Source organism: Condylura cristata, unplaced genomic scaffold (assembly GCF_000260355.1).
Source record: "Condylura cristata isolate star-nosed mole 26May11 unplaced genomic scaffold, ConCri1.0 scaffold00018, whole genome shotgun sequence".
Taxonomy (NCBI): domain Eukaryota; kingdom Metazoa; phylum Chordata; class Mammalia; order Eulipotyphla; family Talpidae; genus Condylura; species Condylura cristata.
The window spans coordinates 7757809-7770929 of record NW_004567119.1 but is presented as its reverse complement, the minus strand read 5'-3'; the positions used below and the strand labels follow the sequence as shown (position 1 = coordinate 7770929).

The window sequence follows — 13121 nt, the reverse complement described above, 5'->3', positions numbered from 1 at the left end:
GATATTACCACTTGTGCTCAGGCATTCGGATTTTCTGAAAGCTGAGAGTGCGATCACAAGCAACGAAAACCACAGCACAAGGAAGGAGAAAGCCAGGAATTATTAATGTACACATTAAGTGTCTTAAGTGTTCAGACATATAAATTTAGGAGAGGTACACTGACATTTTTCAATAGAAAAATAAGTTGTTTCCGCAGTTCGCCATTTGCTAGACTTTGTGTCAGAATGCATTTTAAGGGACATGAGATTTATTGCCTTTGTTTTGAAGGAGTAAGAAAGTTAAATGCTGTTTCATTTGCATATTAATATTATCTTGGTAACAGAATAAGGAGGCACACCTGCTTGTACTAGGTACCTGCAGGTAGGTAAAATAGAAATCACACTAACTTCGGTCATGGGTGAAACACCGGGTCACATGATTACAGAGAGTATGAACACAAAATGATGCTACAATTCAAAATGTATTTAATAATAAGCAATGTAAGTGATTGCAAAATAATAATTATTTTCTCTCCATCTTCGTCTCCCAATAAAAATGATGTATTAAACTACTTAACTGTCTACTCTGTATTAAATTTAGAAAATTAAAAGTAACTTCACTTGTTCTTAGTTTATTTATAGCTACCAAATTGTTGGTGCATTGGGAGGTAATTTGCTTAGTTCGTTATTTACAGCATGTTTGAAAAGTAATTCAAAGTCATTCTAACGCCTCTTCTTGTTTTACAGCTTGGTTCATCCTCTTCTGTACCTTTTAGGTCTATTTTTTCTCAGCTCTTTATGACTGTCGTGGTCCCCCTCGTTATTGGACAGGTAGGTCTCTAGTTCCCCTCGCCCTGCTCATTATAAATCAAACTGTGGGCGCTTATGTCATGTCAAGACAATGGCGAGAAAGAGTCAGAAGAAGAGAGTCAATGAGAATTGCAAGTCTGTAACAAGAGGCTTCATCAATCACAAAATCCTCATCTGTGTTTTTAATTAACACCAATCTGCCTTGCAGATAGCTGTGGAGAGACACCTGCAAAGAATCTTGATTTTTTTTTTCAATTTATTATCCCTTCCTCATGGCTACTACATCTAGCAAATCGTTACTTTATTCTGATAGATCTAATACAGTCTCAGCGGTAGACTTATTTTGGGGAATAAGTCTCTGATGTTGGCTGACTTCTTCATAAGCTCCATCGACAGAGGCTATCATCATTTTAAGGGTGGATTTGATGAAATCAGCATTTCATTCTGTTGGCTCTTAAAATTGAACCCTAGAAAGCTTTGTTTTATCGTTCTTGTTGATTTAGATTAATACATGAAAATTTGTATTTCAACTTCTTATAATAAGTTAATGATAAGCATGTAATTATATGTATACAGATATAGAGATATGTATACAGCTATGTATACATATAGGTATATGTATACAGATAATTTGTAATCATAGTTACCTGCAGTCAAGGAAGACAGGATTTAATATTCTAGTACATGAGTGAGATTTAGAAAATAGAGTATTAGGATGGCTTAAGAACATAGATGTTGGTTTAAGGGCAACTAGATTCTAGTTTATTTGCCGTGTGACCTTGAGCAAGTCATTTCATCTCCCCAGCTTCAAGTTCATAATTTATTAAATCATACAATAATAGTGCTGTCTTAGAGGGTTGTTGTAAGGATTAAATGAAATGCAGACGCATGAGAAGGTTTTCTCATCACAGATCCTGATACAGGTACATCGTTATCAAATTCCCTGCCAAGTCATTGAAATAATGGCTATAAAAGTGGTATATGTATTATTGACAGGCTGTCAAAGTCTGATCCTCCAAGAGAGAGTTTTAAGTTGCCTGGGTCAGGTTGTGTTGGTCTGTCTCTAGCCAGGTCTCATTGCCTATAAGGCTGTTTGACATTTCTATAAGGCATCGTCTTTTAAAAAATTAAAAAATGACACATTCTTGAGAAATGGAGAATGATCATAGCAGAAGGAAGTGGCTGAGCTGAGAGAAATTGAGGTTTTCTTGAGCACATCTTTGAGCTACGTCAACGCAACTTTACCTGGGGTACAGGCAAGAGGTGCAGGGGCAGTGAGAGGATTCACCAGAGACAGAGTGGGGAGCAGAACAGGCAGATCTACTGAAATACACTGCTGAGGGGAGCAGCGGGTGGTCAGGAGAGGTCTGCCGCGCCATGTGGGTCACCTCCAGGGCCTGGGACCAACTCACCCTTTGGCCAGCTTGCAGTGCTGCACTTTAACCCCTTGCACCACCAGGGAGGGCCAGCTTATAAAACATTTTAAGACTTTCTACCTATAGAGTGCAAAAGCAGCTTGTGAATTTAATTTTAGAGTCTGATGGAAGAGCTCCTTGGAGCCTGGCAAGGTAGAAAAATGGATCGCTTAGAAAGCACAGAACCACTAAAAGACTGAAAACAGGGAAAGGCGATTTGTTTTCCGCTAGGGTTGTGTTACACTCGGTCGGTCCAGTTCCCAACTTCCTAGTGTGTCCTTTGTGGAGATTAAGTATCCAGCATTAACGCACTGATGAGTTCAGAAGAGACATGTGATCTGGGAGGACCCAGAACCCAGGAGCCCCCATTTCCTGCCATATTGTCAGTGTCTTACACTGTGAGACTTTGTAATGAAGGAAGAGGTTATTTACATTAGCTGAGTTAACATGCAGCTGGTAAGTTGATTGGAAATTAGAGATTTGTCTTAGTGTTTAAAATGGCTTTGGCCTTTGAGTTGTACCTTGCTTGTATTTACTTGTTCACTTTGTCAGGAGGGCTATGGTGGCAGAACAGGAAGACATTTCTACTTTTGGAATTAGGGTCACATATTCTATGGCCTATTGCAAAGCAAAGAGAGATACCTGTGCTTTTAACCACTGTATATTCAAACAAGATAGGAAGGGAGCATCCATTTCAATCACTCCGCAGCTTCCACTTCTTTTCTAAAGGAGCTTAGTTGTATTAAATTTGGACAACTACCAGGTTTATGCCACCAAATACAATACATTCTGAGGTGACCTTCTAAATGACCTCCTTCTGTAGCCTTCTAATAAGCAGCTACCCCATGGTGACACCCCTGGACATGGGGCCATGTGGGTACCTTGGGAGTTATCAGGCCAAATTGTATCCAGATATATCAGCCCCTAACCCTATGTGACGATCCTCTGATTTTGCTTTATGCCACTATGTTGTAACTTTAAAGAAAAAAAATGAACACTAGATACATTACTATGGTTTAGAGTTATTACTATAACAATACCATTAATTACGGCATCTACTTATTTAAAGAATTACATATATGTGTGTATATACACACACACACACGTGTGTACCAGTATATAAACACCTTTTCCCCTTCATTCCCATTCAACTTAACCTTCAGGTTTTGTGAAAGCCTTTTAGTCAGGTTCTGCCAGGACTCCATTTATCAACACCCTTCCTACACACGCCCTTCCTGTGTGTCTGCAAAGGTGGCCCCATTGTGGATGGAGCCTTTTTTGTGACAGAGCAGAAGATGACAGAACCCCATCAGCCTTGTCAGGAGAAGTTCCCTGACCTCATTACTGCTAATGGCTCATGGTAATTCAGCCTGTTGTGAAACCTCATGTCCAATTATGCCGGATAATGAGTGACTCAAAACTTAATATGTCTCAACTGTAGTCCTTAATGTAGCACTCATTCAGCTTCTTTCAAAAGTAAAAGGTTTTAAACAGAGTAGTTCACTGTTCTACCCAAACGGAAGTTACAAAAATCCTCAGACTGCCCTGATTTTAAATAGCTGATCTGATTTTATAGCAGAAGACCGCTATGAAACTTTATGTTCATTGATCCTTTTGGCAAAAAGTTAGAACAAGTTTATTCATTTTTAAATGTTAATTCTAGAATTCTAAAAACATGCAAATGGCATTTGTCTTTGAATTCACAAAAACTCTAGATAGTCAGAGTTTGAATTATTTAAACTCCCACAACGCATGCACTTTTGCTTTTCAAGCATGAGTTATAATTTAATTAAAAACTTCTGGTGCATTGCTAGCATGTTAAATATTAATATGTACCATGGATCACTTTCGATTATCTACTGTCTTGAAATTCTTGAAGATGTCAGATTTTTAAGATCCCCAAAGTTGCACTTGGAATTGTCTGGTGAGGCAAAGGGGATTGTGATAATTACACACATCCATTAGGATCAGCAGAGGAGATAAACGTTAGGGACACTTAATGGGCATGTCTCAGTGACAGCTAGCAAGGAACATTTGGCATGATAAAGGGCAGATTTGAACACCGTTGAAAATATGCTCTCATTATGGACATTGGTAGAAGTTACATTACAAATGTGAGACCCCTCGAAGCAGAGCAGTGTGGCAAGGAAGCTCTGAAATCCTGTGTGGCCATCGCCCAGATTATTCTCTCCCCTTTATGTCTTTCTGCTGTCAGCATCGCTTTGTGCTGTCTCATGTGACTCCCCGCTTCTTTGGAAAAAGCAACCTGTTGATCTCTGTATTTCAGATTGTCCGAAGATACATCAAGGATTGGCTTGAAAGAAAGAAACCCCCTTTCGGAGCCGTCAGCAGCAGCGTCCTCCTCATGATCATCTACACCACGTTCTGTGACACCTTCTCCAACCCCAGCATTGACCTGGACAAATTCAGCCTTGTTCTCATACTGTTCATCAGTAAGTCAGAGGGTGGGGTACTCTTCCATCCAATGGGTCTCCTCACTGGCAAAGTGCAGCAGTTTGTATTTTCACCATCCAGTCTGAGTGTGAATTAGATTAGAAAGGAATACTTAGTTTCATATAGTAGAAACCCAGTAACTTTCTCACCTGTATCATTCTTGAAAACCCCGATATTAGTTATACATGGTTATACATGCATGAGTGAATCTCTTTTGGTTTGTGTTTGATTTGTAATAGTTGATGCCAGTTGAAGGAAGCCGTAATATCTGTCAAATTCAAAAATCAGAAGGAATACTTATCTTCTGATGGATTTTAACTTTAAGCTAATCTCACCCTTTATTTTAAGTTAACATTAGGATTGATATTGTAGGATACAATCAATTTTTAAGTATGCTAGTTGCTTATAGTCATTCAAATGTGAATCTTGACATCATCCTTCTTATTCACATATTTCCAAAGTGATATGATTTTAAGAAGCAGCGGAGTGTAAAATGCACACAATTGCTGAGACTCTTATTATCCTGTCAGACCAAAGACACCTCTTGGTAGTTATGGTAACAAAGACTCTTGTTATTAAAATCAAGATGAATCCTTCCAAAATATATATCACATGATAACACACTCAGGCTATTTGCTATGCCCCTGGTATAAACCAGCTCTTTCTAAATTGAACAAGTTAAATAGCAAACTGTTAAATGAAAGGTTTTAGACTTGCCCCGAGCAGAGGCCACCGTCGTAGAGTCTGGCTGGGACCTCGTCAGGTTGAGCACACTCATTTAGATGGGTGTCAGCTTAGGAATGTGTGCTTGGTGGGTTGATTTGTTTGTTTATTCTTCCATTTTCAGTCCTGTAAGTTTCAGCTAAAACTAAGCATACCAGTAAATATAACAGAGTCGGCTTCTACAGTGCTAATTTAGATTCAATGTTTTTTTCTTCAGTTTTTTCTGTTCAGCTGAGTTTTATGCTTTTAACCTTCATCTTCTCAACAAGGTAAGTGATTGGGCATCTCTTGCTGTTCGTTTCTAAGTGAGACTCGGGCACTCACTTGGCCTCTGTGCCACTGCCCTGTTCCAGGCCCATCCTGGCTTCCTGGCCCTCCAGCACACCCCTGTCTCCCGGGAAGGCATGGCTGTCACCACAGGGTCTGTCCTTGGCTCATCTGTGCGCGTCGGGTGTTAGTTTCCTCCTCCATTCCCATGACGTGAGCTGCCTGCTGCTGCTGGTCAAGGGTAGCCTGTGGCCCAGGGCGTTGTCACTTGTGGGCACCTCACTGTTCTGACAAGACCTCAGACCAGGATAGTCAATGTGGAATTAACCCCCCTCCCCACCCCCAGGCTTCCCCTTTCTCTCTCACTTCATTTTTTGTTTATAATGGAACCATCATCCAGAGAGTTGCTTAGACTGACCCTTCACCTCATTGCTTCCAAAACTCTTGACACTACCCCTGTGATAGGTCTTGTGCTCCCAAAGCCACTCCCCAATTTAGGCTTCTGTTGCCTCTTTTCTCCCTAGACTATTGCCATAGATATTTTCATTTCCAGGCTCAACTTTTCTTATGGATTTTGTACTCCCTCCAAAAACTCAGACATTCTGATAATAACTCTCTTGTTCAGAGGTCTTTAGAGGTTATTGAGCGCCTGCAGAATTTAGTTCCTTTTGGGGATGAAGCACAAGGCCCTCTCATCTCTTTTCCAATCTTAGGAACCATTACAGCCTTTCATACTGTCTAGGCTTTAGGTGAAGGTAAAATCTGGCTGTTCCCTAACAGTACTTCATAATAGCCCGCACCATCCCCATATCTAAACTGGACTGCATGTCCGGGTGTATCTTACCTCTTCTTACAGACTCATCTCGGTGCATTTTCTTCTACCAGTTTTATACTTTCAACTGTTGTTACTTGAGCCTTTAGTGTGAGAAATTTACCATAGTGAATGCCACAAATGAGAGATGACTCCAACCCCATGTGAGAGTTTGAGCTAGCTAAGTACCCTGACCCCCGTGTCCTGACCAAGTCATGCAGTAACCCAGCCTGTCACCAGATAAAGAAGAAAGGCCCTCGAGAGATAGTGCTAGATCAGGCTTTGTGGAAAAGATAGGTTTTGACTTGAGTCGTAAACAAGAACTAGACTATTGCCATAGATATTTTCATTTCCAGGCCCAACTTTTCTTACGGATTTTGTACTCCCTCCAAAAACTCTTTGAGCAGAGACTCAAAGAGGGGGTTCTCGTGGGAGAAGAAATAATGCAAAGTGCGTGCACACACATGCACACCTCCCCCACACACACACACACACAGACGTGGTGGCCAACAGAAATAGAGGTATCTTGAAAATAATAGTAGTATCCGGAATGATAGGCTTAGACCAGCGCGCCAGGCCCTTGAACACCAGCGGATAGCAGTGAACTGTCACAGGAAGAAGGGCCCGGCTCATCCTGGGGCCTGAAACAATGTCAGTGGTGGACTGTCCAGGCCTCACAAGAGGCTCTTGGCTTTTGTTAGCCTCTGGTCTAGGCTGATCGTATCCTGTCTATAAAAATGTATTGATCTGTGTCATTTGAAGCATTTCCCAAGCTTGTGGTTGTGATTCATGAAGTAAGACGAAAGCCTGGAGCCATTAAGTCCCAGAGCAGATGTGCCTTAATTGGGAAGGCCTACGAAGAGGAGCTGTTTGAAAGTTTCTTTTTGATGGCATGTTGTGTCACCTCAGACGTGATGTGCCTCTCACTGGCTGCCTCCACAGGCAGCTCTTCCTCTCAGACAGGGCGGGGCACAGATTCCTCTCATACAGCAACCTCTCCTGGTCTCGCTGAAGGGCAGGGGTGGTGTCAGATGGGACTTAGGGAGGCTTGAATTGAACTTGAGAATTTTCAGCTTGGAGTGAATTGACCCCTATCTGTGCCAAGCACTGGCTGAGGACTGCACATGTTATTTTGTGTAAGTCTGACGGCAATTACCATGAGACTCTGGAGTCTTACTGCTGTTTTGCAGAGAACGTGCACGGGGGTGTTGAGTTGTGTAAGTTACCTGAAATCAGATTGTAATAGTTTAGCAACTCACCCAAAATCAGACAGCAGCTAGTACCCATGGAATGGAAAGCCATTTCCATTTGTCACTTCCAAAAACATTTGCCCCAACTTTTTTTTTGTACTCGTTGGACTACTTCAGTTACTTTCAAAATTCATATTAGTTTTCGTTAGGGAGTTTGTGCAATGTGTCTCATTGGTTGGATTCCGTAAGTTCATGTACACACAAGTTAGTGATACACAGAGCTCACATGAAGACCCATTAATTTATACTCTGTTGGGTTTCATTCTCCTTCCTATATCACGTCCCGTCCTACTTAGAAGGCGTGAAGTTGGCCCGTGAGGGTGTTTTCTTTTTAAGTAAATCAAAAAAGCATCCAGGTATCAAGAGATAACTATCTTAGCACGACATCAGTCTGTCCTTTTTCTGTATTGCCCACCACCGACCTCTGTCAACGGACGTTAATGAGTCAGGAAAGACCTCGCTAGAAAGCCCAGTCACTACTCCTGCTGGCTGGCATTCTTGGATTTAGTGACTATGAGTATTTGAAATACGTTTGTGAGCTCTTCTGTATTTTCCTTTGTCTCTATGTACAACAGTACCAGGGTTAAACGTCCCTGTTGAGGAGTTAGATAGCTTAAAGTTTCAATCCAGTTTAAGAATGTTGTAACTTTTGTCAGTGTGCACATTTGTAAAATAGAGACAGCAGGTGTGTCTTATAGTGCTAAATGACCCCCATCTTAAAGGGCCTTGGTGTGAACTTAGCATACAGTAATAGGCACTACTGTATAGAAGCTACTTTAGGATGTTTATTATAGCAAAAGAGTTTGTATTATTCCAAAACCAGTGATGGAGGGGGAGGAATTAGCATTTCTAGCTTCATAATATATTCTCATTTGACATTTTTCTGTCACTAGCTAAGAAATGAGAGTTGATTTATCACACCAAGGGCTTTAGTGCCCTAAACTTCTCTGTGGCTTTGGGAAGCTGCCAAAATTAAAACGAAAAATTGAAAAAGCTTAGAAAAAGATAATAGTACTTGGAAACATATTAAGATATGTAGATAAAAGTTTGATAGACTGATAACTGGAGTAATAGAATCTAGAGTATGGCTAAAGCGATAAAAGGAAAGAAAGAAACATTCAAATATTTGCGTAAGTGTTTCAGTCTCATCAGTACATTTCAGTAAGGTGTCTCAATGGGTCTTTCGCCCCCAGCCCTGGGAGGGCATGAAGGGTCAGGGAGGCTGAGAGGGAGAGAAGGAAGTGGGGGAGGAAGACAGGCATTATTAATGTTATTGCTCAGTCTCCTTCACCATTTCAAGGTGAGGCAACTAAATCCCAGGGCTCTAGGTACTTCTCTGGGGCCAGAGCTAATGACAGAAAACATTTCTTAAAATGAATGAAGACAAAACACAGGTGTGGAGGTTAACAAAGGAAAATATTTCACATGGAAGTTTCTTCCTCTCCAAACAGGGGCGCAGACAGAGCAATCTCAGAGGGCCTTTTCTGTTCCACATTCTGTGATTGTAGTAAAACCCTCTGACACCATCTCCTTTGTGGGTACTGGCAAGAAGGCAGAGTAAATACCATGTGGCAAATGTGGATTGAAAGCTTTGCAGGAGAGAATAAAAAGGCCAGTCGGGAAGAAAAGGAAGTAAACATCTCAAGGGAAGCCAAATGATCAAAAGAATTATAAAAACAAGATAAAAAGAAAATCAATATTAAAAAGAGATAAGGTAGAGAGTTAGAAAATAAATACTGATGTGATTCCTGTCAAGACTATAAGCAGATGCAATAGAGACATTAGCCACTGAAGATAATTGTCCTCGTCTGGTTTCGCTGTTACTGTCTTGACTTTCCACTCAGAAGCTGCAGGGGGGTTACTCATCACCACAGCTGCCCCTGGCCTCTAAATTGTGGGGTGGTTTTGGGTTTGGGGTGCTGGATGTTCACTGCTATGTTGATCCTGCTCCCCTGAGGGAAGCGTCTGTGAGCGCTGGCCTGGTAGATGTCCCCTGGATCTATGAAGCCTGCAACCGCTGCCTTGCGGAGCCAGCACAGGCCAGCCTGCTTGGGCAGAAGATTATTCTTACGTTCCATTTTCATGTCTCTGTCCTTCCCTGCTGGGGAAGACTGTCAGTAGGACTATGGGGCCCTGTTCCACGTGGGCCACCTCCTCCGTGTCCGGCCCTGGAGCACGAGGGATGTCGCCTTAGCAACGGCAGCCCGCACCTGCTTCAGCACAGCCTTCTCAGTCAGAGAAATTTGACATGTTGGAATCATCCAGTAATCTGGGAACGAGCAAGATCACAAGTAGAATTCACCACAGGGAAGTGTATTGCCAGAATCTCTAGGAAGAAGTCGAACTGCGTAAAACCAGACACAGCAACAGCTGGTTATAAACAACAGCAGAAGAAGACTCAAGGGGCCTTTTTTTTTTTAATTTTAAATTTATTTATTTATTCATATAGAACTGGGATACAGGCCACAGATGAGGAGGGTGAGAGGATTCACCAGAGACAGAGTGGGGAGCAGAACAGGCAGATCAACGAAGTACACTGCTGAGGGGAACAGTGGGCGGGTCAGGAGAGGTCTGCCGCGCCATGTGGTCACCTCTGGAGCAGGCGGGAATCGAACTCATGCGGAAGTGGCCTTAGCTTCTTAGTGCAGCGCTTTAACCCTCTGCGCCACCAGGGAGGGCCTCAAGGGTCCTTTTTTTACTAGCACCAAGAGCTGTGCTGGAAAACGACCCCAAACGGGCCTGTCTCACGTTGATCCTGTGTGTAGATATGGTTTATTCTTTGTGAGTTCACTGGATACCTTTTTCCTCAATCTGCCTATTTTAAGCTTTTCTAATTTCTTCGGTTCTTAGGCCTCAGTATTCCCTCATACTCTGTGGTGAGTGATGTGCCTTCCACTTTACCACGAAGTCAGCTCTGACATAAAGTACCTCCGGTTTCCCATTCCCTGTGGGAAAAATATCTACATTTGACTCACCGTGTCTTCTTTGCTTCCCAGACACAGCCTGTAGAAAACCCTGTCCCTTCAGACTGACCTCCACAGTCTTGTCTTATCCGGCATCCTGCAGCCCTGGTTCACTCATTATTTCTGGCTACTGTATATCCGTTCTCTTTACACACATTGTCCAAATCTCCCATGTTTTTTTTTTTTTCACCAGATTTCTTGAAAACACAGACCTCTCTCCCTACTATATATTCACACACTTAAGTACCAAATCCTGGATCTTCTTGCCAGACCCCAGGAGGCCTCTTCTCCATTCTCTTATTTCCATTAACGCCTCAGTGGTCCTGTCGTTCCTCTGTGCTCAGAGTTCTTCACTTCTCTCTCATCCTTCCTCTTCTCCCAAAGCGACAATAACAGTAAAAGTAGTGATGCACAAATATCAGACGCTTGCCAGTGACAGATTCTTAGCAAATTTTGGCATTTATTTATCCACACAAAGAGCCAACCATTTTATATATAAGCAAAAGGATGGTGCGGATTTAAATTCAGGTATGTTTGACCGCAAGCCTGTGCTTGGGTCTTGGGAAGGAATATTTCGGAGATTAGCAGCTGGCAAGTTCTTTTGCCTCTATCCTTGTGTCTCTTACCACCATCTGCTCCCCCACTGAGATGCTTCAGGCCTTAGAGCTTTCTGCTGCCTCCCCTGCCTCGCCAACTTCAGAATTGTGCCAGGTGATGCCATTCCACCTCCTGAAGAACAGCTCTGACCTGGCATTCCACCCCCCCCACATCCTGTGGCTCTTGTCACCTTGTCAAGTCCATGCACCTGGTGTCAAGCGAGTGTCACTGAACACCAGACAGCATGGAAACGGCCCTGTAGTTCCGCCCTCCAGTTCCTCATCCTTTGGCTAAAGTGCACATCTCTGTGTGTCTGGTCTGTCCTTCAAAGCCCAGCTCAATTGCTGTTTCCTCCGAGAAGGTTCCCTGTGTGCTCCAGCATCTCCAACCCCCTGACAAACTGGAGTTTGCCTTCTCTGGGGGGCTGAGTTCACGCACTCTGTGGCTGTCGCTCTCTCTGGCGGTCACGCTCTCACCACCCCCACTCCGGAGAGTGCCTCACACACGCATTTACAGACTTCGCTCACCCATTCCACGCTGGGCCCACGTGCTGAATAAAGGGACAGAGGCGGCACGTGGCGCCTTCTGAGACTGGAAGCATGGTCTCACCAGATAAATATGAGAGGAAAGTGGGGGGACAGTGAGGCACTTCTTGAGTGACACATATGTGCAGAGACTCCTCAGCTGAGGTGAGACACCAAAATTCTGGGGGAAGTTATCCAAGCAGGGCAAGAGGACCAACGAGGAGCATCAAGGGGGAACTTGAATAACCTCTTCACCTGCGTACAGGGTGAGAGGGTGCTTCTCCCTCCAATCAGCAGCTTAAAGAGAGAACAGGACCCGGATCTTTTCGGGACAATTTTAACCCTATGAAGGATGAGACCTATGAAGTTGTATGGAAGAGTGGGACACTCCCTTTCTTCAGAGACCCTTAAAATTGGATAGATTGTTACATCTGCACCTACATCCATCTATTCAGGTCCCAGAGAATTTTTCCATTTGCTACTCTCTTGTCTAAATTCAGTATAGGAAAACAACAGATTCACTGTCTTTAAGCCTGCTTCTGCAGAGAGGAACAGTTTCAAACTTACCAAGACATGAGAATAATAACTATAGTTTTAGCCTTTTGTGCTCTTAATTCTCTAAATATTTATAATGTAAAATAGGAAATTTAAATTTATATTTATCAGTATTGATCACCATCACATTTATGGAGCTTTGACTAAACAGAATGTTTTTATACTTTACATAATACACAATAATAAAGTGTAGCAGTGTGACCACAGGTCCAGAAGCCAGGCTTGATGTAAATCCTGACTCTGCCACTTACTGGCAGAGGGGGCCTGGATGAGTGACTTAACTTCTGAGCGCCTCAGTTTTCTGGTCTGTGTGTAGGGCTGTAGACCAGCTACTTTATCGGGCGGTTGTCTCTACACGCAAGGCCTTCCCAGAATACCTGACGTGCAATAACTGTTCACAACTGAAAATGTGTTACTCTCACTAAAACATATGATGTGATATCTTTGTTCTGGACATATGTCTCTAAAAGTATGTGTTTGCTGCCAGAAAGACAAGCATATTGCTCCTTGAAGGAAACATCTTGGCTCGTTCAAGCCCCCAGTTAGTATCAAGCCCCCAGTTAGTACCAAGTGACTTAGCTAAAAGGGATTCTTGCTGCATGATTTTATACAAAGTCTGCGCCAAGGCTGATTATGTGTGATCTAGCAAACCTCTACCACCTACTTTTAAAACTATCTCCTTTTCTAAGCCAGAAAGAGAAAGAAAAATACCGGATGGTGTCACTCATAGCAGGAGTATAATGGACCAGGCGAGAAAATAACAAAAATAATGA

At 42.7% G+C, this 13121-nt stretch overlaps 1 protein-coding gene across 2 annotated transcripts in view; it reads left to right on the top strand.

Moving 5' to 3' along the window:
- The window catches only part of SLC10A7 (solute carrier family 10, member 7), a 169099-nt gene that overhangs the window by 135487 nt on the left and 20491 nt on the right, over window positions 1-13121 (top strand). Inside the window, exons 7-9 of one of the 2 annotated variants that reach the window (XM_004685308.2) lie at window positions 727-810; window positions 4492-4657; window positions 5599-5650. In XM_004685308.2, coding sequence (XP_004685365.1) covers window positions 727-810; window positions 4492-4657; window positions 5599-5650 — 302 coding nt within the window. The remainder of the gene's footprint in view (window positions 1-726; window positions 811-4491; window positions 4658-5598; window positions 5651-13121) is intronic. The other variant, XM_012726953.1, reaches the window with a different exon arrangement.